General features: G+C 42.5%; 2 protein-coding genes across 8 annotated transcripts in view; one reads left to right on the top strand and one right to left on the bottom strand.

Moving 5' to 3' along the window:
- Positions 1-22995, bottom strand: part of col5a1 (procollagen, type V, alpha 1) — a 67945-nt gene extending 44950 nt beyond the window's left edge. For 3 of the 4 annotated variants that reach the window (XM_077542909.1, XM_077542910.1, XM_077542911.1), the window contains exons 1-4: positions 22653-22995; positions 6776-6943; positions 2733-2946; positions 1849-2011 (exon numbers count right to left, since the gene is read on the bottom strand). In XM_077542909.1, the coding sequence (XP_077399035.1) occupies positions 1849-2011; positions 2733-2946; positions 6776-6943; positions 22653-22752 (645 nt within the window). In that variant the 5' untranslated portion in view covers positions 22753-22995. Of the gene's footprint in view, positions 1-1848; positions 2012-2732; positions 2947-6775; positions 6944-22652 lie in introns of those variants that run through there. The other variant, XM_077542912.1, reaches the window with a different exon arrangement.
- Positions 6827-27989, top strand: part of LOC144034262 (uncharacterized) — a 47312-nt gene continuing 26149 nt past the window's right edge. For 3 of the 4 annotated variants that reach the window (XM_077542928.1, XM_077542929.1, XM_077542931.1), the window contains exons 1-3: positions 6827-7842; positions 16727-16835; positions 19810-19916. In XM_077542928.1, coding sequence (XP_077399054.1) covers positions 7726-7842; positions 16727-16835; positions 19810-19916 — 333 coding nt within the window. In that variant the 5' untranslated portion in view covers positions 6827-7725. Of the gene's footprint in view, positions 8303-16726; positions 16836-19809; positions 19917-27989 lie in introns of all 4 variants that reach the window. The other variant, XM_077542932.1, reaches the window with a different exon arrangement.

Here is a 27989-nt window from a genome sequence, read left to right as displayed (position 1 = left end):
TTATCAAATTCAATTTTTTCATTTGTTGGACGTATGACGTGTCTTTCGGTAAAAATAAATTGAGTCACCGATTGGAGTTGATTCGCTCATCCAGTGGCTAATGTCGTTACGAATAGCTAGGGTGAGCAAACGTCGTCGTTTGGGAGGACAGAGCATTTTCTTACGTCCTGTTCGGGCGTCGCGTTGACCACGAAAAAAGATGTTCATATTCATTTCACAGAATCGGGCCATCACCGTGTCAAATCTGTTAGCGCCTTCATTCATTAGCTCTGCTTCCAACCACGTCTTTGTTGCTTAACAAATGACCACTTGTCTGTAAGTCCATGACCCAACTGCCGGGGGAGCTCTGGAGTATTTTTATTTTTTTTTTAATTCTGACACCAGACGGTTGAGTGAACCACATATGAACGGATTCCTGCATAGATTTTAGAGCCAGAGCAAGCTGGTTTTGGTTTTCGCTCGGCGCTGATGAACGCTTTTGGAAGATTTAACGTCAAGGGATTGGTTGCTCGCGGGTGGGGGGAAGGGGGGGGGGGGGGTGATGTCATATTTCAAACGCTTAACTGCAGGGAGTTGTGAGGTTGGCTGGCTCGGCATCAGTCGTGTCAGATTGGCCTCTGCTATTAATTATCAGCGTACCAATATTCCTTTTTTAAACCGGCGTGACATCGGCAGGATAAAAAGGCAGCGCTATACCGACACGACTCTCACATGCTCACACAATAGAATTTTTTTTTTAATGCCTCCATTTTTATTAATTATCCTCTTTAAATAGTCCGTCATAGCGAGTGAGTTCAGACATCCAGAAAGATATTCTACAATGCCTTCAGAAATCGTTAATAACATTTTTACAATGCTAATTTTGATTTAATCAAAGCTAACGACTCCATAAATAAAATTTTGAGTTTTGTAGTTGAGAAAATTGTCCAATGACCATCGCTAGTTAAAACAACAAGTGGTAATAAAAAAATATATCAAAGAAAAGTCATTGTTGTTACTATTCGTATAAATTTGAAGATACAGTACAAGCCTACAATTATTACACAATAGCTTTTTTGTTTTTTTAAACCTCCGTCCTGACCAAGTATCCCTTTTTAATAAGTTCATCGTGGCATAACCGCAATGCATTTGCATTCATTGAAAAAGCAAAAGTTGGACAAGTGAAATAAAACCACAACAGTTTGTCAACTTCCCTTTAAATGCTAGCAGTCGCAATAAGAAATTTCACTTCAAACTCATATTTGTTGACACAACTAAAGTTATTAAGTATGATGCTAGCTATCAAACTCCAAAAAGAAATGTTCCGCTTCTAGCTAAAATCCTGTCGATTTCACACTGCATGAGGAAATCGCTCACTACCAAACGCAAATGCCAATCAATGGCTCTTCATTCGGGGCCAACAAAGACAAATCGGAATTGGGATTGAAACAGGCTAATATGGTGAAGTCAAGCTTCAAAATACTGTCAACTGGCAATAGACATTTTGCACCATCTACAAACACGGAATGACAAAACAACGCGTTTTCCTCATCAGTTTTGTCTCAAGCTACCAAATTTCGGACATTCCAGAATCTATCTGACCGCCGGGCACCTCGTCAGGCCCGTGCTTTGCTGCTAACACTACCGTACGCTGTGATTTACGGCGTGTGGGTAGTGGGCGTCGAGCAAGCTCGGTCACCGACATGTCTGCAGAGGAAATGCCCGCCGTCGCCACAAACCTCAAAATGGCACCAATGTCATTTACAGCCTCACACAAAAAAAAAAGCAGAACAGCTCAATGTGTTGATTCACTGGCAACAGTCGGTCTGTCTCGTGCTATGCAGTAAAGAGAACTCAAACAGGGCCAACCTCAAAGACTTCTTCATCGAGTATTCTGGTTCCAAACACGATAATTCCTTTGGTGTCGATGATGGGGTGGGCCGATCGGAGCAGCTTCTGGGTGGTCTTCTTTTTACAGTCCAAAATGAGGGTGATGGTCTGCTTGTGCACGCTGATGGCCACTCGATGCCACCTGGATAAGAAGAAAAAAAGAAGACGAGATGTCCGTTCACACGTGGCGACTTTGTGGGCCAAGTGAGCACTGCCTTGTATTCATGCCATTTTGAGCGGATTCAAGGAGCTTTGACTACTCTAACCATGTTAGTCCTCGCCTCAGCCATAGCCCCTGAACCCCACAACCCTACCAATCTAAACTCTAACCCGCAACACGTACACCCCAACACCAAAGTCTACCCCCTAAAATCTTACGCTAAACCCAATCCACTAACCCTAGTTCCCTAACCCAACCCCCTAATCCCTACATCTAACGGCTAACTCCAACCCTAAACCCAACCACCTAAGCCCCTGACCCTACCCTAACCGCTATCCATATTTAACTCCTAACCCAAACCGTACCAGAACCCCACAAACGTTGAACCTATTGAACCCCTTACTAAACCTTATCGTATAGTCACTAACCTATAAAGTCTTATCCCATCCACTAACCTTAAACCTTCAACCCTCAACTCAAGACTAATCCCTAACCCATGAACCCAACCTAATTCCTTACCTTAACCCTACTCAACACCAATACCCTAACTCCTAATCCCAAAACCAAAACCCAAACTTTAAACCCCCAATCCCATCTAATAGACCTGAACACCACACTTCCTCCTAAACCTAACCTACCCCCAACACCCGAGCCCAAAACCCCATCCCAACGTGTGTGTTGTCCACTAAACCAGTCCACCTACTTTCCGTCAGCCAGGTTGATCCCCCGGAAGAGCGGGTAGTCCTCAGGTCCGGGCTTTCCCGTGTGGTCCTCGTAGAGGAAGACGGGCGAGCGCCCTATTTCCAGTCCAAGCTGCTGGATTCCCTGCTCGTTGTAGACGGACAACAGGAATGACTGGCTGCCCTTCTTGGGCTTCACTGTGGCCAAGATGGAAAAGTCCTCAGGGAAGTCATCACCTGGCGGGGGGAAGCAAAGAGTTCAGTACTCGGGTCAGAGAACTGACGTATTTTCGGCGGAGCAAATGGACATAACACATAGACTGAAGAGGACTTAAGTATACGGAAGAATCGGATAATCCGTCTTGGAGCAACATGAGGAAACAATCAGGTGGAGAAGCTGGCAGCGTAATCGCTTGTAAAAACTCCAGAGTCTAATCAATTATCTTCCAAATCTCTCTTCGAGAAGAAAAAAATGAGGGTGAGATTTTCTCTTTCAAATGATAGAGCCTATAAAAAAAAAAAAAACCTTTTGTATGTGGAGATGGAGATGAAAACACCAACCATCAAATCGTATATAAACACATACAAATGAGCATATTTGGGTATTACCCAGACTTTTTCCAAGCATCCGTGAAGATACTTCTTGCCCTCTTTCCAATCTTTCGTTTTTATGAAAGCTAGCAATTAACATGACAAACAACTGTTCAGATTCCACTTGTAATTCCCTGCTGGCTGATGCCAGAAGTGGGGCTGAGGTTTAGACAAGACGAATAAGAGGTGCCAACTCTCTTTTCTTCAGAATCGGGGCTGTCCATCGAATTCCCGCCTCGATGGCTATTATTGGAAATGTCAGGACTTGATGTCTTTGGTCGCTGTCAGTCGGATGAGGCGCATCTTTCGTTGACAAGAAGCAATGCAAAGACCACACTGGTGGGCGCTCCAGCTCACCTGCCGCCCTAGCAAGTGCTAGTGCCACAGACAATGGACGGAAGCTAACAGAGTCTCAGAGACGAGGACTCAGGACCACTGGCCAAGTGTCAGGGAACCCAAATAAAACAAATCTGAAAGGGTTTCCGATACACCCTCAGAGGATCTTTAGCCAAATGTAAAAATAGAATTTCTCCTAAGGAGCCCCCACCAGTAAACACTCATTTGGGAAGGCTTGGGTTTCTCCCTGGAATGCTCTCCCTCTGTAATCTCTATTTCGGGGGGGGGGGGCGCCAGGTGAGAGATACCCTATTGTGTGAGCCGACGAGACGGGAAAAGAAGAGGCCAGGCTTGCCATAAAGCGCTTGGCCACTGGGAAAAAGTCACTTTCGCGTCCCAATACTTGCCAATTCGTATCAAAATTGTGCTTGTCTTCAGTGGGGTAGCAGGCCGATGCCAGCGGATTTTGGAGGCTGGACTGGTCACCAATTTGACATAAAATGTGAATTCACACATTCGCATATGAGTTCTACATACAAATAACAAGAGTAATATATTTTGACAAATAATATTTGAAATTATATTGCTTTCATAGCATAATGCGACATTTATCTTGTGTTCTGCAAAAGCTTATATTTTGTAAAAACTAGTTTGCCAACATGTAACATTTAGTCAAACAAGAGCACTGTTAAAGGTTTTACAGCCACAAGAAGGCAGGCAAATTGAGTAAAAAAAAAAGAAAAAAAGAAACAGAAGCTGCTGACGACATGAACCCTGGCGGCATTAGCTTCTGTAGCTTGAGGCGCTAATTTGCGCATAGCCTCAGCAGACATACCGCAGCGTGGGAAGCATACGCTGTAATTAGCATGCCCTTTTCGAGTCGTAAAGGTAATAGAAAGGACCTCTGTTTCTCGTTTTAAACGAATTATCCTTTCCGCGCGTTTGATGACTGCACGTCTCGCGCTTTTCCACAACGCCGCCGCAAGAGCTAGCGGCGTTGTCCAACACCGTTTAGCGTCTTTTTGCCGTTCGTTCGTAGACATTTTTTAAGGATTAGGTGGCAGAAAGCTGAGCTTAATAGTTTTGAGTCTTAGCTGAGCTGGAAAAATTAATGGGATGGAGTGATGTCACTGGCGAGGCTCCCTTGGCTTAACTAAAGCAACTGTGTGGTACATTTTAACATGGCTTTAGTTGTATGTAGTTTTGGTTTGACATAGTTTACATGTTTGAAAACGTCAAAGCTATTTTCAAAGTTTTCTTTTCGAAGGAATAGCCAAAACAACCCAGAATATTTCAATGTTTATATCGTAACGTTAGCACTTAATGATAGCTTGCATCAACAATTGCAACAATGATGGTGCAATTTTGAAAAAGTTTGTGTTTTCATGCTCACAAAAGTCATGTAAAAGAAGCTGAAAAGTTTTGAATGGAATGCTAATCACAAAGACTAGCTTGGACCTTCTGTCAAGGTTGACTAGCCACGGCCATTGTTACTTTTATATGATCATGAACAAGTGTTTTTAGTATAGAAACGATGACTTGTCATTTTTTTAAAACTCTGAAACATTTGTGTTTTCATACTCAAAACGGTCATGCAAACGAATGGGCAGACGCTAGCTAGCTCCAAAGGCTAGCTTGCAGCTTAAGTTTTGGTAGTATGACAACGGCAAACTTTTTCAATGTTTTGATGGAAAAGTCAACTGTATCAATTTTGAATCAGCACAATTCCTATCCAGTAACCCCCACAGCTGTCTGCCAGAGTTACATAATTACAACACGTGCTTTTCAAACAGAGTCTCATCTCAACGAATATTGTGATTTCACAGTGTGTGACTTCACACGCCGGCCAACAAGTAGGAAGGCAGGGTGCGGTTCAAAGGTCCAGTGAGGGCCAAAACTGACGTGGACGGTGGTCCGGTCGAGGGTTATAACTCCGTATAACTCTTCCTGCATCTCGACCACATCGCTGCACTTGTACTTTATTGTTCCCACAATCGCTAAATCATTCCAAGAATGAAAAGAAGTTTTTTGGGAGGGAAGGGAAACAATTTTGAGAAGACACTACAAAGCAAAGAGAAATGATAGACCGTGGAAAATGACGGCGCTCCAGGGAAAACAAGAGAGAAGATGGGAAAAGAGGATCCAAAGCCACGTCAGCGCGGTTTAACCCGCAGAAGACCCTCATGCTAGCCCGGGGCCGGCCAGACTACGGCCTTGAGGACTCACTGCGCTCTTTACGTTGGCCCACTGAGCATTTACATTATCCTGAAACATTTGTTTTAGTAAATATTAAAAAAAAAAAAAATCTAAACTTTAATCTAATTATTTTTAAAAGAAACAACTTTTACACATTTTAAATGCAAACGTAACTTTTTTTCCAATTTTTATGTAATCAGCTAATTACGATTAAAATAATTATAAGTAACGAGAATGAGTTATTATTATTAATTTTGCATATTTTACATTTCAAATTCTTCATTATTTTATTCTGTTAGATACTTGGTTAATTAATAATAATTACATTCATTATAAGTATAATTAATAAAGAGAATTATTATATGTATACTGTATGTCTATATTTATATCTTATACAAGTAACATATTTGGCCATTTTTATTTGATTGAATAATTGGTTAATTCATTATTAATAGATGAATGTATATATTATGCATAAATAACATTAATAATGAGAATTAATAATTACATTTATTTTGAATTTTATTTAATTTTAATTAAATTAATTATAAATGCATAAAATGTACACATTTTAACATTCATTCAACAATATTAGCTTTTCAGGGAATTAATTTAATGTAACTTCTCCAACTGCACACTTTTCTTCGCATGCTTGTATGTATGTATGCATTAAAGTCAAAAAATAGAAAAAGTAAAAAATAAATAAAAAAAGATTTTTGAGACAGCTGGATTCAAAATTCATGCTCGTTGGCTGACATAAATACTAAAAGTTACAGGAGCTTATAAATGTGCCACCCGGAGGGCAAGAAGGGAAAAAAAGGAAATTGCTCTCCTGCTATGGTTGGCCGTTATATCCCTTCCTTACTGCCATGTGGGCTTGCAAGTCCGTAAAAATGGAACCGATTAAGACACCTGCACGGAATTAGAGTTAAGCTAAGCTCACCTGGATACAGCTGTTTTGTGGGGGCGCTGAGTTGCGCTTCTTTGGAGACTCGGTAGGCCACGTCGGGTCCTTGCGACGACCGCCGATTCGAGCAGAAGCCCGTTGTTTTCGTGACACCTTCGGGTAAATTGGGAAAATCTAAAATCTTCAAGAGGTTCGCTGGTTCCGCTGCATAGAAGGAAAGAAGAGATAAACACAGAAGGAAGTCACATTAGTCATCAGGTTTATAGCATACTTTGATGTGTGGCTAAGCTAGTTGCTAGCTACTAAGTCCGCTACTATCTGCTAAATTTACAAACTACATTTCAGATAGGCTATGCTAATATAGCATATAGGTTTTAGAATATCAGAGTCAACAGAAAGCAGTTTGCCTAATCAAATAGAACACCACCAGGAATATGCAGCTTAGCATTTAGCGCCATATCACGTTTTGAGGTAGCAATAGCATGGTGGCCTTTTTGAGGCGTTAAAGTGAAGAACAGCGGCTTGCGTTTATCTGATTTACTTTTGATTTTAGTTTGCTAAGCTAGCGAAGCATGACAGCATCATACTGGCCTCATTACTTTAGTGTTTCCCCTAAAAAAAAAAAAGTTGCAACAAGGAGTGTGTTGCTAGCATTCTCAGCTTAGCCGGCTAAGAGTGCTAACCCCACAGATAGTAACTTATAATGTTAGCACTGGGCCGATACAAAAACAATTAGCTGGGTAAGCATGCTAGTGGACTGTAGCTAGGCCTCGCTTGTGTTAGCATAGCCGTAGCATTCTGAACAAACAACTGAAAAGATACACGTAAATGTCTTTAAAGATGCTAACAGCCTAACAAAGCTCACTTGATCAGTTTTTTTCCCCAAGAAAGACAGCATCAAGGAGGCTATGGTACAAATATAGTATTCCGGCAGATGTAAGGCGTTGAGACTAAGCTACCTTTTATAAATTGGCATAAAGACGGCTATGTTACATTTAAAAAATGAGATTTCATCGATCACAAGGCAAAGAGACTTTGCTACCTTTCGACTTCCTAAAGTGAAGAAGCTGTGCTGCGTTTTCAAAACGGGAATCTCACTGATTGTAAGGCGACAAGCTATGCGACGTTTTCTAATGTGTTATATGTTTGAATTTTGTGGAGCATAATTCTCTTTTGTTAAGTTTTTCTTGCACAATAGTGAATTGGCGGGGACGCGTTCATAACATTCTATGATTCAAAGTTCAAAACATTTGCTGCCATCCTGTTACACGCGGCAGCTATAACGGCCGCAACCCAAAACATGTGATTAGCACACTTGCCGGGGCCACCAGAATACACTCATCCAGCCAACCTGACCCGGACCGCACCCCCACCACCAGTGGCAAAACCGCTCCGCTCAAACAGCTGTTCCCACAAAAGCAACCAGCCTCACCATTGTGGACAAAAGAGGGGTCGCGTCTACGAGGGGCAGGTAAACACGACGGACAGACGGACAACAGGCGGAGTTTTACGACATGGACGGAACAAAAGTGGGAATGCTGTTGCTCCTGTTCCCATGCACAGGTATGACATTCTTGGTAGTCAGGCGGCAAGGGGACCACACACACACACGGAAAAACGGAGAATGTGCACGTGAGCCGCCGCAGCTGAGCGGGAGAACGTGCCGGAATCTCCCGCCTGCACACGGATTAGGTGACGCAAAACTGACAACAAGGAACTCGAGTTTCTCCTCGTCAAGTTGACCCATGCTTAGTCAGAATTTAAAAAAAAAAAAAAAAAATTAGTTTTTATTCTTTGGGGCATTAAACAACATTTTCTACCGTTTAAAAAAAAATTATTATTAGTTTTGATATTTCGTACGTGTATCCGCTTCAAGTGTTATGGCACATCTCTCGCTTTCTCACCTGCTTTTTTTACACAGAAACCCGTGAAGCTTTTGTGTCTGATTCCACTTTCACACAGTGCGAACGTACAGTACAACCCCCCGCCCCCCCTCCCCTCTTTTTTTCCACATTCCTAGCAAGGCAAACGCATGGCGACTTGATCACAGTTTATACAAACAGCAAGTCACTGTCGAGCATTCCGAGGAGGAGACATTCGCGGCGGCGGCGGGACTTCCTAATCGGGATGTTCTCATCTGCTCTCTCGCCGATCCGGCCCACACTTCCTGTCTGGGAGGAAGGCTCTTTTTTTTTTTTTTTTTTTTTTTTTTCTCTGGAGGGAAGGCTCTTGTGCCCGCTCGGTAATTAAAAGTTGTGCTCATGACAACACGGCCACAGGAGACACGTTCCTCATGCAACGCGCTAGCTGTGCGTATTCCCGCGTGAAAAGATGGCGCGCGTCTGTCAGGGAGAGCGGCAGGAAAATGCCAGTGTGAGTTTGTCTTTGAAGGATTGACGCCACAATGCGTCGTTATTACCTTACGGTAAAGAGAGCCGGAGCTCTGCTTGGTTCCTCACAACAATCATCATTTTCACACCCTTGGGGTTATTTCATTTTTTTTTAACAAGGTTTTCTTTGAAGCCCGCAGCGTAAAATCCAGTCGTAACCGGCTTTGCAAGATTGTACACGGTCAATCACCTCGCCTGTATTAACGACGGAAAGGATCCAATCGCGACGCTCGCTGGTGTCCTCAGACTGTTTTTACAAGCGAGCAGTCAGCCGTCGCCGGCACTTTTCTTCCGTCCTTTAATCATTCGTACTTTTTTTTTTTTGTCCTTTTAAGGGTACGAGCATGCCTGCGGGTCGGTGACTTCAATGTCCACCGTGACACAACTGGAAAGGGCATCAGCGACCCCTTACCTCCTGTATTCATGGTGGATGGGAACTCATCTATCAAATGTTCATAATTGTCTATATGGAGGTTTTAAACCATAAATATCACCAAATACTTTTCAAACATTGCCTGTCAGCAAATGGCTGAGAACGTACTCTAACAAACCACTTTTAGTAACAAAGCAGGCCTCTCCTGACAAAGATCTTAGTCTCATACTTCTTTGACACCAATTACTACTTTCCTATTAATCCAAGGCTTTGGTGCCAACTGGCATTTTATGGCATTACTAAAAGCACAACTAGCAAATAGCAAAGCCGAGCTTCTACACAGGGTGAAATGAATTTGTGTCTAGCAATTAAAACATCGTCAATTTATTAGCTTAGCGACAACAAATGAGGCAATAACAACACCTCAATAGTCGCAGCAGGGCAACCAGTCGATGCGAACCGAGTCGCGGCCTACAATCCGCATCGACACAAGATAATCCTGTCAAGATCGTTGCGGAAACAGTCAATCGGGATACAAAATAACTTCGCAGCAAGCGGTGGGAAGGAACCACGTACAAATGTTTTGTCAGTGTACTTAAGTGTGTGTACTTTACCGGAGTATTGACTTTTCTGATGACTTTTACTCCCTATGCTTAAAAATAGATACTGGCACTTTATTAAAACATGCTTCCTCAACCTCCACAAATGACAACACAATAAAAAATAATGCCGTACATAGTAAGCAGTAAAGTCATCAGCTTTAGCTCCAGCGCTAATCATTAGCTAATTTAGTATTTTATGTTGTCATGCACGATGTTAGGTGAGTTCTAACATCTTTGCTTTTAAAAATCTAAACCGGTATTACTCAGTTGATTCAGCACTTCTACTTTTACCAGATTCTTTTTTTTTTTTCTTCTTTCAAAGTCTGAGTACTTGAGCCACCTCCGCCCGCGGGCGCTTCCATCCATCACCCAATACCTTGGCTTTACATCTCTCAATCCAATTTCCCTCGCTTACCCCGGCGTACAATCGGGGCTTTTTTTCTTCACCCCCGCACATCTAAAAGCCCTCAGCGAGGTCATGGGGAGGTGAGCCAAGCGGCAAAGGTGCGATGATAACACAATGGAGCTTTCTTAGCGCAAAAGGGACCACCAAAAAGAAGCTGAAATGACAGGATACGTTGGCGGCGGCGGCGGCGGCGGCGGCGGCGGGTCAACATTAGCGAGACACACGGCGTCATTCATTGGCTCGGGAAGCCATCGCCACCACATCCCAAGCTGTCAGTCGCCACCTTGTGAAGCTGTGATGTTTACCCACTTAGTGCAAGCACCTTGGGGACCACCACCTTTGGGCCCACCTGCTAAAAATACCCCTCACGTCTGAGAGGTTTCCCCTCGCAGACACGCTAGGTGTTTCCTTTGGTGGATGCAAAGTAGCGAAAGTGTACACTGCGTTCTTTCTGTAGCTTGAACTGGAGACCGTTTTAAGGCCACTTGCATAAAATGAAGATTTATCGCCCACGAGGAGTGCATGAGAGTTTTGGGTAAAGTACTCACAGGGATGTGATTTTTTATCTCCCCCCCAAAAAAAAAAAAAATCCGATTTTTTTTATTATTATTATTTTTTTTTTTTTTAGTAGTTCATTGTGTATGCACATGACTCCGACAGATAACATCTTCTGCTATAACAAAGACATTTGTGGTATGCTCTAATATGAGTTACTTTTCATTTGGTCCATGATACAATTATTTGTTCATGAAATTAGAACTCTTCAACATTATTTATGTGTTAACTTAGTAATCACATTAGTTAGATATGATGATATTCTCAGTGATAGTTTTTAAAAGCAAAGGCAGTCCAATGTTTTTGAATGTGACTGATTTTGAGTTGACTAAAACTGATTGACTTTTAACACATTGAAAATTTATGCTGTTATTTTGTCTATTTCTTTGTCATGTGAGTGCATTGAAAGTACTTAAAAACACGGAAAACCCATGGGCCCCCGGGCCCCCGGCTAAATTTTCAGATAATTTCACTTTGGTCAAATCACATCCCTGTACTCAACAAAATGAAACATTGACTTCAAATACCGGGGGTTCGATATTTTGACATTTTAACGTTCTGAGTGTGTTTTCATACAAATATTTGCTGTAATTCTGACTTTACTAATGAGCAAGTATAGATTAGCGATAAGTAACAGAAATTTGTGTTGTCATAAACCGAGCACTGATTTTGCGGGCTTGTTGCAAAATCTTCTATGGATTTCTGATCTTTGTTCGGCTAAAATGCAAAAGGCTAGTTGCAAATTTCTCAAATTCTTCACCAAGTTTTCTCTTTCGTTTAACGCTACCTTGAGGCAAAAATATTTAACGCAAGATGAGACTCCTACTTCTTCTAAGAGTCATTAGTGAGTCTTTATGGGACGACTAGCCTGACACGGTAAAAACATCCTCACAAATTCATTTAAAACACTTTACGAGATTTCTACACAGTCAAGCAACGTGCCATGAGACCATCAATTTGACATAAGGTAAATATGCAACATTTATATTTAAATATGTACTGTTGCGTTATTCATCTGATGATCCTTTAGATTCAATTTTCACATAAAATGAGCTCCGTATGACGAGTAAGCAGCGTTTTACACGAGCGCCAATTTGACACGTCGTAAATCATTTTTCCTCCCCTTTGTTTTCTGTACAGTTGCTTGAGACCCAACGTTCAACACAAGATGAACTTTGTATGGCGAGTCAGCAGCGTTTCAGCGGCCGGCCAGTTTGCCACTTGGTGAAAAGACGAGCGTGATTTCCATTCAAATATGCGGCGCCGCGTGCGGCTTCACGCGAAGATCGTTCACTCGCCTCGCGACCTTTTATTTCCACCTTCTTTTCTTTGAACAGTAGCTTGGGATCCATAATCCAGGTCTCGGCTCTGGGCCAAGTATGTGGTGGATCCCATTCCCTGTCTTTTTTTTTTTTTTTCCACTGCGCACTCTGGAGCCGTCCCTTGTGGACTCTTGAGACGGCAGCGTTTCTTTGACAGCGAGGAGGGGAGCTGCAAACATGAAATTTCATGGTGGGGAGGAGATTAACATTCCTCTTCCACTGCCCCTCTTCCTCCTCCTCCTCTTCCTCCTCCTCCTCCTGATGGGCACGGACCCTTGCAGAAGCGAGGCCAAGCCGGCCGGCCCGACTCTCTCCGGGCGCACATGCTTGACCTGGCTCCGAGGACAAGCAGGCGCTAATTAGCAGCCATGAAGAGGAGCCCGGCTCCAAAAACAAGAATGCTCGGCGAAAGCTTCTCCTTCCCCCAACGAGAGCGCATCGCCTCGCACGTTTCTCTACTCACATGTCAATACGCCACGTTGTCATCAATTTCACACTTACAAACCTAACCTCCAACCCGAACTCTAGCACTAACTAATCCTGACCCAAACCCTGACAAAATGTGTAGCCAGAGTCTCAATCAAACCATCAACACTCCACTCGACCTTCATTGCCTTTCATGACACGAACCAATTTGTAATCCGCAACGCTATCCCCACATCCTAACCTTCTAACTCCAATTCTTAACTAACTCTAAAACAAAGCCTACATCCTGTCAACCCTCAAACTCAAACCCTCCATACATAATCCCTAACGCTAACGACCCCTGTAACCTAAACCCCAAACACTCTAAACTAAACCCCCCAAACTCTCTGAACCTAACCTCAACCCTAAACATAACCTCTTCACCTCTAACTCGAACCCGAACCTCTGTGTCGCCAGAGCATTATCACCAGTAGGCTGTCATAATCCTAATTATTCTAAACAACCACATAGCTCAAACCTAAACAATAATGAACCCATCTCCTCAACCCTCTGAAGATAACCCTTAACCAAAGATGAACCTAGTGACCCTCACCCCTGACCCCTCTTACCATAACCCCCAAACCCTCTAACCCTAAACTCTTAACTGCTGTGTAGCCAGAGCCCGACTCCCACATTGGCTTCATTTTCTATCAGAACTGTAACACTTCTAATCCCGACCCCTTAAACCTATCCTTAACCCATTTTACCTAAACCCTACCTCGAACCCTTCACCGTAATTTAACCCTAAATCCCTTTTTGCTGTCTGAGCCATTCTGGAGTCAACGGAACCATATCATAGCGAGACGCGCTTGCATTAGCGCAGACCTTTAGCATGTGACCAGACGTGGGAAATCATACTGCAAGCATTACGTCTGCTCGATTGAGCACATTTCGCACATTTCACACACACACACACGCGCGCGCACACGCACACACACACACACACACACACACACACACACACACACAAAGCCACGTGACAGTTCTTAGCTTTGAACATCACGAAGGTACTTGATATCGTTTTCACTTCAAGATCATTTCATGTGCCCCAAATTTCAACCACGCCGTCATCACGGGCAACTAGCTAGCTTGCTAGCGTTAGCTTCTGGTGTCAAAAGTCCAATGTACGAAACTCTTGTTGGTTTCTAGAGTACTTCAACTTTAGTCTAAAAGGTTTCTGCAGTTGTAAATCGTAACGTTTATGGTTATGTAAATTAGACAAATAGTGACATCACAGTTTGGCATCATTCGGGACGGCTTACTGACATTTTTAGGAATAGGCAGAAAGCTAAAGACTTTCATAGTTCAATTTCATGCAAACCTCAAGTCTTGAACTTCAAGCATCAAGCAAGACCGAAGTCATTTTGGCATTCCAAGTCACAGAAAGTCAAGTTCCAATTCAAGTCACCTTAACTCTTTGACTGCCAGACGTTTTCAGAAAAGGGATGCCGTGGGTGCCAGCCGATTTTAAGCATTTTGACTGATCTTTCAAGGTCCATAGAAAATTATGTGTTTGGACTATGGAAACACACATACTGCCAAAACAAGATTGGACTCTCATCTTCCATCAGAAAAAAAAAAGTTTGTTTCTACCTTATTCCGTTTTTGAGTAATCAACAATAGAAAATGGTTAGTTTCACCTGTTTTGAAAAAAACGTCTTTTAACGTCTTTGGCACTCCTCCATAGGATTTTACGAAACGTTATTTAACGTTTTTGGCAGTCAAAGAGTTAAGACAGAAGACCAAAAAAGGTCAAATCATGATCATGTTAGACAATTTGCAACGTACCCAAATGCCTCATCATGTCTCAAGTCAAGTCTCAAGTCTTTTAGTTTGATCAAGTCCAGACACAAGTCATCCAAACAGCGACTCGGGTTGACTCGGGTCCAAGTTGCAATAACTCACGTCTCCATCTTGACCATTTTGCCACCAAATTGGTGAACATCTCGTCATTAATGCAACACTCAATCAACAGCCACACCTGGCAACGACAACAACAACAACAACAACAACAACAACAACAACAAGAGCCATGTGACCACTTCCAGGAAACGCACCCACCAAAGAAAGACCACATCAACAGGGAAATGCCACACCAAAGATTGAGAACTGAAGAAGCCAGTTTGGATTTGAAGTGGAAACGTCTTCAACCACCAACAAGAGTTCAGTTGCCTCCTTTCAACTTTTTTTTACAGATGCAGAACTGACAATCGCAACCTTGCCACACATCAAACAAAAAAATGAAAGCGGCATTTAGTTCTGAAAATGACTCCGTAAGCACGTCTGAATTTTGACGAATTGTGACATCACAATTGGGCTCATTTACATAACCGCTCCCCAGTCCCCCCACACTGATTTTCTCCACCCATGACTTGGAATCTAAGCCAATTGCAGATCCAAAGCCACTTTCGAGCAGGGACAACACGGAAGCAGAATGTCACAGCCGACTTCTGAGAACCAGGACAGTCTCAAAAGTTCACCTCATTTGTCAACGTGGGAGGGCAGACCGTTTTTGTATTTTGGCAGCCCGCAATACTACTCGGCTAAAGGTCGTGAAGCGCTGCCTCCATGAGTGAAAATGCAATTGAATCTACATTATATGATCATTTGATTTTTAGAGCGGGATTTCAACCAGAATGTGACGTGTGACTTCGAAGCGTGTTGTAATTATTCATGGTTCGTGCGTTTTAAGAGGATTTCCAAGTTTTGTGAAGATGCCTGGGAACGGTTTGAAATGCACAAAAAAATGGCATCATGTCTCCTCGAAGCGTTAAATGGATCTGCTTACAATCGAGTGTGAGCGGTCGACAGCGAGTCTGCATGCCGAGGCCCGCTTCGAAAGATGAACCACATGTCGTTTTTGAGTGTTTTTCAAGGACTCTGGCTTGCTCGCCCTCTCTCTCTTTCTCTCTCTCTCTCTCTCGCTCGCCCTCTCTCTTCCTCTCTGTGTCTCATTGCTTTAGCAGAGCTCCAGATGGTTTACTTCACAGCGCCGATGATATAAATCAGTCCACCCCTAACTAGAACGGAAAAACTGACTCAATGCGCTGCTGTTTTTTTTTTTTTTTTCTTTCCTTACACTAGAAAGCACAAAGAAGTCTCGATAAACGTTGACTTTTCAAGACGGCAGATTTAAGTGGAAGGCCTCCATTTAAAATAGCCTTATTTTAATTTGCATTTGTCTGTTTTTAATACTTAGTAGTTAAATGACGAGGTGAAGTCATTCTTTTTTTTTTTTTTTTTTTTAAGAACGGAATCTCACAAGATTCATGTTAAAATGTTATGAGGTGTGTCAATTTTTATGAGAAAAAGAATGCAAAAAATGGTTGTAATACAAGGAAAGATGCCACAATGTTACATTTTTTTTGAAGAACAAAAAGCCATAGTACTGGAAAACAAACAGCGGGTTGTCATTTTAGGCTCGATTATTCCCTCAAGTGTTCAATTGATTAATCGAATAATCCGATACAATTGTGCATTTCACTGTATTACAAAGCCATTTTCTTACTGATTACAGTCTATTAAGCAATTATTGTTGTTCATTTGCTGTTGTTTATTGATGAAAAAAAAACTATTGAACAACAATTAAGCAATATCAGATGAGATTGATTGATGTTGTACTCCATCTTTTTTCAATCTGATTCAATGGCTGGTTGTGTTATTGTTTCCCAAAGTTAAAGCAGATGTCTGCAAATGTTTTATTGTGATTGAAGACAAAAGAGAGAAATCAAGAGAATAGTTGCTGTTGATCAGAGGATTGATTTGGACTGTTTTAAGTTCAACAACGCCTCTAACCGATGACTCAATTCTTAGCGTAGTTGTCAATTAATCAATTAATTGTTGACACCGCTAACAAGTTTTTCTAAAATGACAGACAAAACTGCAAGTGTTCTCTGCGCTGGCTGAAGATCCCGGGCCACTTTCAAGCCACACCCACATCATACACAGGTGCGACGCCCCTGCTACCAGGTCAAAGCCAAAAGGTAAGCGGAGCTGCGTTGAGTTTTGTTGATCGCACGGATGAGTGTTTCGATAAGCGGCGCATACTTGATTTTTTCGGGGTGACGTTTTCACCGCGGTGGTCGTCGGATCCGAGTGCCGCCATGAGTGGAAATGCTTTTTGTTTTTTGTTTGTTTTTGTCATGAAGACAGCCTTGGGACATTTTATATTTTGAAAAAATGCATCATTTCTATCCATGCATTTCATGTGTAGTTGAAGCCTATCCCAGCTATCTTTTGGGGCGAAAGGCCATATCCGCCCTGGACTGGTCGCCAGTCAATACAGACAAACTACCATTCACATTCATATCCATGGATGATTTAGAGTCTTCAGGAAACCAAAGACGACTTTTGGCGAGAAACCCCGCTGATCTTGTTGCCAGCAGTTAAAAGGCACACAAAAAACATTCAACATACCCAGGAGTCAAAGCAAAAATGGTGAAGCGTCATTTAGATGTTATGCTGCACACAATAACATGAATTGCCAACAGAAGTGAAGTCAGATTAAGGTCCTTTAGGCATTTTTGAAATCGATTTGAGGTTGGAACTCCTCAAAGCTGCCAATCAGACTAACCGCTCGTCCCTTCTGTGCTGACGATGTGTAACATGCCTCCTGTCGATCGTTTTACATGTTAACGAGCTGAGGCGGAACACAAACACAAGCAGAATCGTGCGTTTTCCCCATCGCAGCCCCTTCCGAAATTCAACGGCGTACGACGATTGTATTTCATCTGGCTGGAAACGAAAATGGAGAAAAAAGTGCTTAGTTGGAGTATTTCGACAGACCAAACTGCGGCTAAGCCCAGCCGGGGGGGGGGGGAGGGGGGTACGAGGTTGGAAAGGATGAGTCATGCACTGATTAGAAGACCCTCATTACGCTAAAAAAAGAAAAATTACAACAACAACAAGAGTTTTCTTGCGAGAGGACTACAATTCCCAAATGAACCGAGAGCTCGCAGGGAACATTCCTGTCCCCGTCAACTGTAACCCGAAACCCAAGCGACGGAGCTTTTGTGCTCCCCGCGGCACATCCCGGCCCGATCGGGGCGGGGGTCGTATTTTGACACACAGAGCGCCATTCAGCACTTTCAAACAATCAGCCTTAATTACGACGGCATCGAATAGGCGGGATATACAGTGCGGGATGCCGTCGAGAATGAAGCGTTTGTGCGCCGTGGACTTCAATCTGAGGACGGCGGGGGGGGGGTCAAAATCCTGTCCCCCGTATTTTTGTTTGACCTCACGTGTTGCTCGTAGGCACAATAGCAGATTTAGGCTAGCGTGGATTCTTTCTCCGGATGTTACGAAAACTTTTCCTTGCGCGGATTAGACGAGATTGCAGAAGTTCTCGGAAGAACGGGAAAGGTTTGCTCTTCGCTAACGCTCCGATCGAGGAAGTCGGACTTTTCCAAATTCATACCAGGAATTATGCATGGGAATTGCAAAATCGAGCGGGAAAAAAAAAAGGATCGCGACTTCTCCGACCGGTTTAAATCCGTAGAGACAAACACCGTGAATGGCAAAACAGAATTTACACGATTGTAAACATATTTAGCTATTTATTGATTATCACATTAATTTAGTTATTCAAAAAAAAAAGTAATTTTACATAATCCAACGTGATTTCGACAGACTCCGTTAACCAAAACAACAAACAATTTATCGGAATCAGCCATCTTTGTTAACAATCGCTTCGAACGCTTTGAGGTCGGAACTGGGAGATTCCAAGTTGCAATATGTCCGACTTCACTCATTCCTCGAATGCAGCATCAGTAACCTATTCTAAATATTTGTGCTCTTTCTGAAATGCCATGAAATTGCCTTCAGATGGCGCCAAACCCTGTCTAAATAATAAAGTAGTACAGTCATTGGTTGTTGAAGTTATGCATCAACGGAAATCGGCCAAATTCCGAGCGGTGGCCGATAGATCGGAGCACCATCAACATTTAGAGTTTAAACTATCACTGTACGCAGTTACAATTTTTTTTTTTTTTACAAAAAATATTTTTTAAATGGTTGTTAGTAAACAATCTTTGCGAACAAGAGATTTATTTTTTTTTTTTTACTATCTGCTAGTTGATAAATTGATTACAAATACCCGTTGAAGTTCATCTTCAAAACACGGTAAAAAAGCAGCAACTGAAAATTCAAAATTTCAAAGCATTTTCTGTTTGTTTTTCGTTCAACAGCCGTGTAAAAGCCAAATCTACTTTCATAAATGGTTGTTTTGTTGAACCAAATTTTAGTCTCTGAAATGTTTTCGTGTCAGAGCGAGCGACCAAAACTACCACACGACTGCCGTCAACCAAATTCTTCATCAAGATTATTTCTAAAAGCTTCCACTTCTGAAAGATTGTTTCCGTACAAACGCGCAATCAAAATATTTTTTCTGTTTTTAATTCCCTAAACTCTTGTTGTTGTTGCAAACTCCCATTCGAGAAAAAGTGATACTTGTTTCACGAGACACACAAGCAGTCAATTTCCCGTCGAATTTTAATTGACGTATTCCACATGCAATTCTTAACGATTAGTTATTAGAAAGACGTATTCAATTATCGTTAGCCTCGTCAGGACGTCAACAAGAAGGCGTCTCGTTAAATTCTGCAGTCAATCGCTTTTGAACAACTTTAAAGTGCCTGGAGGAAGAAAAAAACAACACAAACACATTTAAATTCTGCAATTAAGAACACATGTGACGGCTGCCTGAAAGAAAAAGCATCTTTTAATGACCTTGAACGTGGACGTGCGATCTTTTTTTTTTTTTTTCAAGAAAATTCAGCTGAGAGGCTGCAGATGTTATTCCATTTGGAATTTTCTTGGAGGGAAAAAAAAAAAAAACGTCCGCAAGAATGGTGTATTTTCTTTTCAGTGGGGGGGTTTGGGGTTGCAGTTTTTTTTTTTTTCCGCAGAGATTCGGGAAGAAAACATCTGGAAGACATTTTTCCTGGCTTTTCCTAGGCTTTAGCAGACGACGCAGTGGAAGCGTATCAAATCCAGATGTGGCGGCCAGCTTTTCTGATGTCGGATTTTTTTTTTCTCTCTTTCTTCGGATGAAACAAAATAAGGTATTGATGGATCCTGGACGTATGTTCTTACACCGCCCTGTGTCGCCACCGCCGCCGGCTTCGGACCAAATCCGTCCTTGTTTTTGCAGGCACGCGCGATTCCAAGAATGTTGTTGAAGTACATTTTATACTTACTTAACACTTAGCAGTTCATTTAGTAGAAAAGTACAAAAAAAGAACACTTTTTATTGGAACAAATAGCAGCGTTAGCATATTAGCAGCTAATCCCAAAACTATCTTTTGCTAGCTATTAGCTCCGCTAGGACGTAGCTCTCAACTGGTTTCATTGTTTTAGGCACAATATTTTGCTTGAAAAGCCTTGTGTCTTTTTCGCTCTTATCATATTGGACGATAACAAAAGCTTTGTTAGCGTGTTAACCGCATTCTTGAACAGTTGCTAAAATGCTGAGATGCCAAATCCGTAAGCTAAATTTGCCTTTGATGCTAACAATTGCTAAGTGGATTCAGCACACAGCTGGTACTGTGAATATTTTGCCTAAAATGGAGGTAACGAAACAGCTATTCTGAATCCGTAGACTAGATTTGGCTTTCATGCTAACAATAAAGAAGTGAAGTAAAAGTATGCCAACAGTTTGAGGCAAACAATACAAAAAAACAACATTAATTTGCTTCAGCTGGAGCAGACTTTTTAATCATTAGCATGTTAGCTGCCTGCTAACTGTAAAAATGTAGTGGATATTCCCTTCCATGCTAACAATAATGTGCAGTAAAAGTGAAGGATGAGCTGTGCTAGCAGCTGGTTTTGGTCGAGCAATAAAAAAAATACATGTATTTTGCTTTAACTGAAATGAACCATAAAGGTGTTAGCATATTAGTTGCTAACCCTAAACCCAGAGGCCAGAATTGCCTTTTCTACCAACAATACATAAAAGTGAAGGTGGCAACTTTTATGTCAGTAATGAGCTAAACAGGCTAGCATCCGTTTTCGGATAACTGTAGCATCTGTGATAGCATGCTAATCATCACTGCCATAGAAAACAAATGGAACGGTCACACCGTCAGCACAACACTGCAAGGCTCCACCTGTTGGACCACCGAGAGTGGCGAGCTGGATGCTAATAATACATCCAGGCCAGACCACCTTTGACCCCACGTGACATTGAGGGACCACTCGGGTTTGCATCTGTCTGAGTTTCCCGGTCGCCAGTCCATTAGGCAAAGTGTTCATGAGGCATGTGAAGCAGTAGTAAAGTCATCTGTGTGAACCACTACACGACTCATGACCTGTTTTAGGTGATAGCAATATGTTCATTAACTGTGCCACTAATCCAATGTCAGCCTTGTAAACCACTATAAGTAGTTAGCCATTCATTCATTTTGCATTCCATGTGAACCACTACATGTCCATTGCAGCCCTTTTCTAGTATGCATTTCCCGCCTATCCCCGCTGAGTGGTTGCCAGTCCACTAAGCAAATATCAATTGGCCATTTGAGAAAAAAACAACTATGTGACACACTATACTCCAAATGTCCTTTAAGTAATAAATCCTTTTCCCACAATTTCTGTCCATTCCAGCTGATTGGTCAATAGTCTAGTGGACCTGCCAGATAATCAGCCAACTGAACCGCCACGATTTATGCCACTTGGTAACTGAGTGCTCGCCAGTTGATTGTGCAGTGGAGCGTTGCAGCAAAATCGGTTTTGTGAACAACTGCGCTACCATTGGCCTTCATGGAATTCATATAACGGTTATTTATGCCGCCGATCCCGTCCATCCCATCCTACTGGTTTGCCAGTGCATGTGATGTGTTAGCTATGTGAACCACTACACTAACAACTGCCCATTTTAAGTACAGATTGTAGTTGGGTCACCTGGGATTCAAATTTTGAATATCAGGCAGCGCTGCAGATGTGCTATCCACACGTCACAAATTGTGATTAGGACCCCTGTCTTAATTTAGGGATGGAACATTGGTTAGTTTGATCATTATATAGCGATTCACTTCTTACTCATGTATGTTCAAACCGCTAACATTTACTACTTTCCTATTGGCTGTCCACTGTGTGTCAATCAGGGTGATTCGTTTTATTTTAGTTTGATTGTATCATGTTTTTTTGGTTTTGTTTTTTTTGCTTTACACTAGTTATGTGACCCACTACACTCAAGTGACTTATGTCCCAATAGCCTTGTGATAATAATAAAAAAAAAAGTTCCCAGGAACCTCCAAAAGTTCCGAGCTCTAAGCGCTAATTTACCTGCATTTGTTTTAAGCACTTCTAAGCTGCCCGATTGCAGTTTTTACAGTTTAAATGCACTTTCAAACTTTTTTTTTTTTTTGAAGGCATTGGTGATATTTTTATTTTTTTTTGAAGGCATTGGTGATTTTTTTTTTTTTTACACTTTTTTTTTTAGTAGCGTTTGATCATTTTTTTTTTTACACTTTGCGGCAGTTACAAAGCGTTGCTTCTCATTGCTGACTTTTGTCCCTGTATGGTGTTCATTATGATGCAGCATTGCGAATTACTAGACTCCCTGATTTCCCAGCTGTCTTTTGGCCTTTAAAAAAAGTTTTGTATTATATCTGCAGCGCAAAGAAAAGTGACTTAAAGTGGCATCCATACATGCTTTCAAGCCAAGAAAGCCCTTTTCGAGTGACTCGTGAACGTCAGGTCATTTTTTTCACAACTTTTAAGCTTGCGCGCAGGACGTTTATGAAACTCAAAAACAAGCAAAAGCGCATTTCTTGTTTCCCACAGTGCATTTTGCATCCTACCTGAACTCGCTGGCGATGTGACAAAAAGCAAAATGACAACCAGGGAGACCGCGGCGTCCCTTAACCTCCGTTTAACTTTCCATCTGATGGGGGTATCCATGGCCGCCTGCCTTGAGTGCACCACGGCTTTTCGCAGCTCAACTCAAGTCGGACCCGCGGCCGCTTGTGATCGTTTGACGAGCAAAAAAATAAGAAGGAAGAAGAGGAAAAAAAAAGAGGGGGAACGGGGGAGGAATAGTGTCGAGGTGGCGGGGAGGGGTGGGGGTCTCTTAAGCAGCCATAAGAGTCCCGAGCTTTCGTGGGGGGATCCTCCGGACTGGACACACGCCGTCTGTCCCGCTCAGATGCTGCGCTCCTCTGAGGCGCCTGCAGCCGTCACTTTGCGGCCCCCCCCACATCACCAAAAAAAAAAAAAAAAAGAAGGCCCCCTCCCTTCCTTACACACCCACCACCTCGGGCTGTCAATCAGCAGGCAGCCAGCACGCTTCAGGCAAATCACGGCCTGTTATTGGGCAAAGGGAGGCTGGGAGGGGAAAAGTGCAAGGGAAAGTTTCACGCCTACAATTCCTGCACTTGGAATTCCAGAAAAAAGGAAAAGAAGGAGGTGGGGGGGGGGCATGTGGGAGTCATTCACAAACTAAAATGGATACAAATGATAAGACAATGTTCCATGTGTGTGTAAAGTACAAAAAAAAAAAAAAGACCTATGCCAATATGAAGACATAAAAGCCATTCACCCCCCCCCCCCCCCCCCCCGCCCCATAAGAACAAATGTAAAGTGAGTTAAACTGTTGCCCTCATGCAAGCTTTAAAGTTCCTGTAAGGTGAAAATTAGTGAAGAATGTTGTTAACAACCCTGCCAAGTTTGAGTCATTAAAAAAAAAAAAAAAAAAAGCACCAATGAATGCAATGAAACTTCCAACTGATGAAAAAACACAAATGATTCTGTCCGCTCTCAAGCGCTGTGGGCGTGTCCGCCAAAAAAACGCCTTGGCTACGATGACTAGCATCTTTCTTATGCTTAAACATGACAAGTTTGAGCCATGAAAATATTTCTCTTCTAGTGACTGGAATGTATCTCACTAAGGTTGTCACGGGGCTTTTCCGCAAAACAACGAGGCACTCTAAAGCGACCGCGCCAGTGCAGAATTCCGTCCACATATTGGCTGTCATGTCAATATTTTTTTTTTTGCCTTGCACTTCCTAAAACGGCCATGCCAAGAATAGCTACATAGTTCATAGTCTTTGCACGTTTTCGCCAATCGTCTTCAAATATTGAGAGTGTCATTAGATTTCTGAATTCATTTTAAAGAGTTTTTAAGATGTCAAAAGCAATAAAACTCTTTTCCCATAGCAAAAAAAAATTGTCAAACTGTGACCATCATCAAATTGTTGGCAAGAGTGGACGTTGAAATGATCCACAACAACAACAAAACTCTGTCGTGACTTTCTGCGCAAGGTCGTCTCCATAGCAACCGAGACACAAGATAAAATAAATCACCGCAGTTAAGTGCTTTTATAGTTTGGACACAAAAGTTGTGTTGAACATGACCCGCACATCACAACCAATGAGTTGCCTTGGGGCCAAACATCGTCTGACGGGTGTCCAGGTGGTGCCTGTAAAAAAAAAGGGGGGGGGGGAGAGAAAGTTGCTTTGCATCATGTCTGTCTGTACAACTCAACAGAATTATTACTCCTATCTCTTCTCATGTGAGTGTGTTTGTCGACACGTGCCCTTTGATTGGCTGGCGACCAGTCCAGGGTGGATCCAAATGAAGACGAGCGTGTACGTAAGCCTCAGTCAGGTTTTTCCTAATATCTTTTAGTGGGACGCAAAATCCGTCACGGCGAGCGGTCTATATCTGCGCAGAGGCGGGTTAGACTACCTGTTGGTCTTTTCGCACACCAGTCACCAGGTCTGCGTCAGAGGTGTCATGAAACATATTCATAAATGAAAAGAGAGATTTTTGTGACATTTCATTTGATTCTATCCGCTTGCGACTCGGCTGTCAGAAGTGGCTGGTTCGAGCGCGCGCGTCCTGAGGTTACTCGGGGCCCCTGGGCGCGCGTGCCTCGACCGTAAACGCCCTCCCTCTAATTGGTAGGCTTCGCCCCCGCAGGGACCGCCAAAGCCAAGACGTGGTCAAGTGGCCTCCAACCCGGTACTTACTTGCCCAAAACCGGACCATTTGTCTAACCAAGCCATGTTGTTTTACAACCAGCAGCGTTTTAAAATGTAAGGAGCGTTGCCTTTTGACCAGAAGACTTCCCCTTCGAAAATGACATTTTTTCTTAAATGTAGCATAGCTAGAGAAAGCTAGCATTCAACGAAACATGTTTTTAAATGTAGCATAGCTAAGCAGAGGGCTCGTTTTAGAATCTAGCTTAGCTTTGTTGCTTTCCATGAAATCCTTCTGAAAATGTAACATAAACCAGAGAAAAATCCAAAAATATTCGATTTTTCCTAAATGAAGCACAGCCTTGTTGCGATCATAGAACTCGTTCGAAAAGTAGGATAGCCTCATTATTGTGCGACATTTTAAGAATGTTGGACTGTTGAAACCAATTTTTTAGAGTGTAGCATAGCTTCATTGTCTGATAATGAGCCAAATTGTTGCAAAAATCGTTGCCTTCCAACAGCAACATGGCTAGCATTGCTACGTTGCCTTATGACTAGCGATATGCGTTTGGTTTTTTTTGAACACTGCATAGCCTCATTTCATTCAGTGATTTAAAAAAAAAAAAAAAAAAAGTAGCATAGCTTTGCCTTTGGCTAATCAATTTATGAGTATCCAGTGACAAGCAAAATCCCTTTTATTGAACGTAGCATAGCCTTGTTTCCTCACTCCTAGTAAAATGTGCATGTGTTAAAGCTTTCGACGAGCCATATGTTATTGATCTAGTGACTTAATTTTCCAAATTTAGCCTAGCCTGCTCACCTCAAAGTAGCTGAGTTAGCATAGCCTGACAGTGTCAACTGATCACTGAAGTCGTAAATGTCGGACGTCCAGTCACATGTCTTGTTTCCTCTTCTTTTCTTCTCTCATTTCCGCCCACACGCAATCATTTCGACGGCCCCGGGACGGCAAAACGTGACTTATGAAGAGTCAGGAAGAGTTATGGACTCCATGCTTTGAAACTTTAATGACGTAGTCGTGTAGAGCCAGAAGGGGAGGTTCGGATCGGAATCCCCAGTAAGAAATGCCTGGACTTGGTGAGCCAAACTTTCGAGAGAGAGAAAAAAAATTTGATGAACGGAAGCAATCAAAAGACCATCACTGATTTCTCGCTTTGAAGGATGATGTTAGGTTTTGAATTGTCCTATATCGAATCAGTGTCAGTGTTTGGCCGTGGCTTCTGTGGACGTCTTTGCGGCACCGTCAGGAATTCCCGGCAACAATGGAGGCGACCGTACGGAGTCGGGACATCCAGACCTCAACCAAAATGAGTGCTTGTAGTCCTCCGGTCTGCCCACAGAACAGCGTGTCCACCAGCAGACAATTACACAGGAAGACACCACAAAAACACTTACACTAAGCCACACCCCCAAAGTGCGGATTGGCCAATCACAGCTCTGTTGAATTCAAGGATATATTTTACTCTTTAAAACACGCACCAAAAATAGTAGTAGCATAGCAGTTGTCCTTATGAATAGTGGATTGTTAGCATGTAGCATGTAGCCTTTTGATCAGCATGATTTTAAAAGGTAGCATAGTTTCCATGCTCCACGTTTTAAACATTTTAAATCCTCTTTTTGGATCTCGGTAAAGCTATGTGGACGTTTGCAAAAAGTCGTACGAGTCCGTCAAAATCAACATTCTCACTTTTTTTTTTTTTTAAGAGCATTCATTTGAATCCAAATGAAGCAACAAGCTGTACTTGCTTTACCTGCAAACGTTGTCATGAGCATGTTAGCCAAAATGCTAGTTAGCCATCAACTTGATGAGCTCCTATGGAACTCACAAGAACAACATACAGCGAGGTCTCACGGGAAGATTGATGGCCTGCAATTATTGAATGTCTCCGGGTCAAATAGTTCTCTTGTCTTGCGCTTCGATATCGTCCATATTTCAAGATTGTCAACTTTGAACAAGCTGTTGCAAATAACTGCAGTCGTCGTGTGCCAATAAATGCAAGCGATGAATTATCCTGCGCCGTCAAGACCGACGCTGGCGCCGTCCTGCCTTTGGCAAACGCCGTCCCCGTGCTTGATCGTCGTCGTTTAGCGTTGGGTTGCGCCAACGTTTGTGCTCAAGGGCGCCTTGTCATTTCCACAGTTGACTTTGTCAAATAATACTTCGTTGGACTATTTGTTTTCAAGTTCTCAATGCACCTGCAATTGTTGGCATTACATATGCTCTGAGCACAACAACAAAAATCAAGCGTCTGCGACGGCGCGTTGTCGTCGTGTCTTGCCGTACGTGGCACAAAACGAACAAATCTATCATCGGTGGAGAAAAAGTACACGTTGTCCCGAACATGTTTCATCGGGATTTGCATTTCTATTAATCGAGCCTGCCAAAGATCAAGCAATCAAGCGTTGGGCGCCGGACTAGAAGCGACATGAAGCGACGCCTCCAGTGCCAGAAGGGGTCCGCATTTGAAAACGGCTCCAACATACCAACGTTTGTCCGCGTGTTCAAGGAATAAAACGGGATTTTTTTTTTCCCCCCCGTTTCAAGACGTAGGTAGAGGCTTTAATGGGGAGCGAAACGAAGAGGGAGAGTAGAATTTTCATCGAATCCGGCGCTCTTCAACTTCTGAATTGAGAAAGTGTTACCAACATAACTATGAGATCCATTTTTCAAAAAAATCATTTTCAGTTGAATACATTTTGTAGAAACTTGAGTCGGACGTACACCGCCATTGTTATTTACGGTCACAACGCATTCAGTGCGTAGTGCCGTAGGATAACGGCTGGCGCGCTGCCGAGCAATAAGAAACACTTAAAAGAAAACAAGTGAAGTCTCGTCGCGTTCCTAAAGAAACGACATACGACCTCCCATGACGTGCTCTCATCATTCACCAGACGCATTTAAGAGTTTTGATCGTCCCTTTCTTTTTTTTCCCCCCTGCCATTAATCCATGTAGATTATGCAGTGGAAAATGTCCTGATTTAGCCAGACAGGCAAATTTTTATCCCATTAAAACAATTCATTGGCTGAACACATTCAACAAAAGACATAAAAATAAGTTGCTTCTTAATTAGACATTTTTCTCGATTTGGGAAACGGGCTCTTCGTGTTTGAAAAATGAATTAAAAGGTTTATCATCAATCATGAAATGTCTCTTTTAAATCACATTAACTATCATACAAGAGCCTTTTTTTCTCTCCCC

The sequence above is a fragment of the Vanacampus margaritifer genome, chromosome 14 (genome assembly GCF_051991255.1).
Source record: "Vanacampus margaritifer isolate UIUO_Vmar chromosome 14, RoL_Vmar_1.0, whole genome shotgun sequence".
NCBI classification, from domain to species: Eukaryota; Metazoa; Chordata; class Actinopteri; order Syngnathiformes; family Syngnathidae; genus Vanacampus; species Vanacampus margaritifer.
This window is presented reverse-complemented; position numbering and strand designations above follow the sequence as displayed.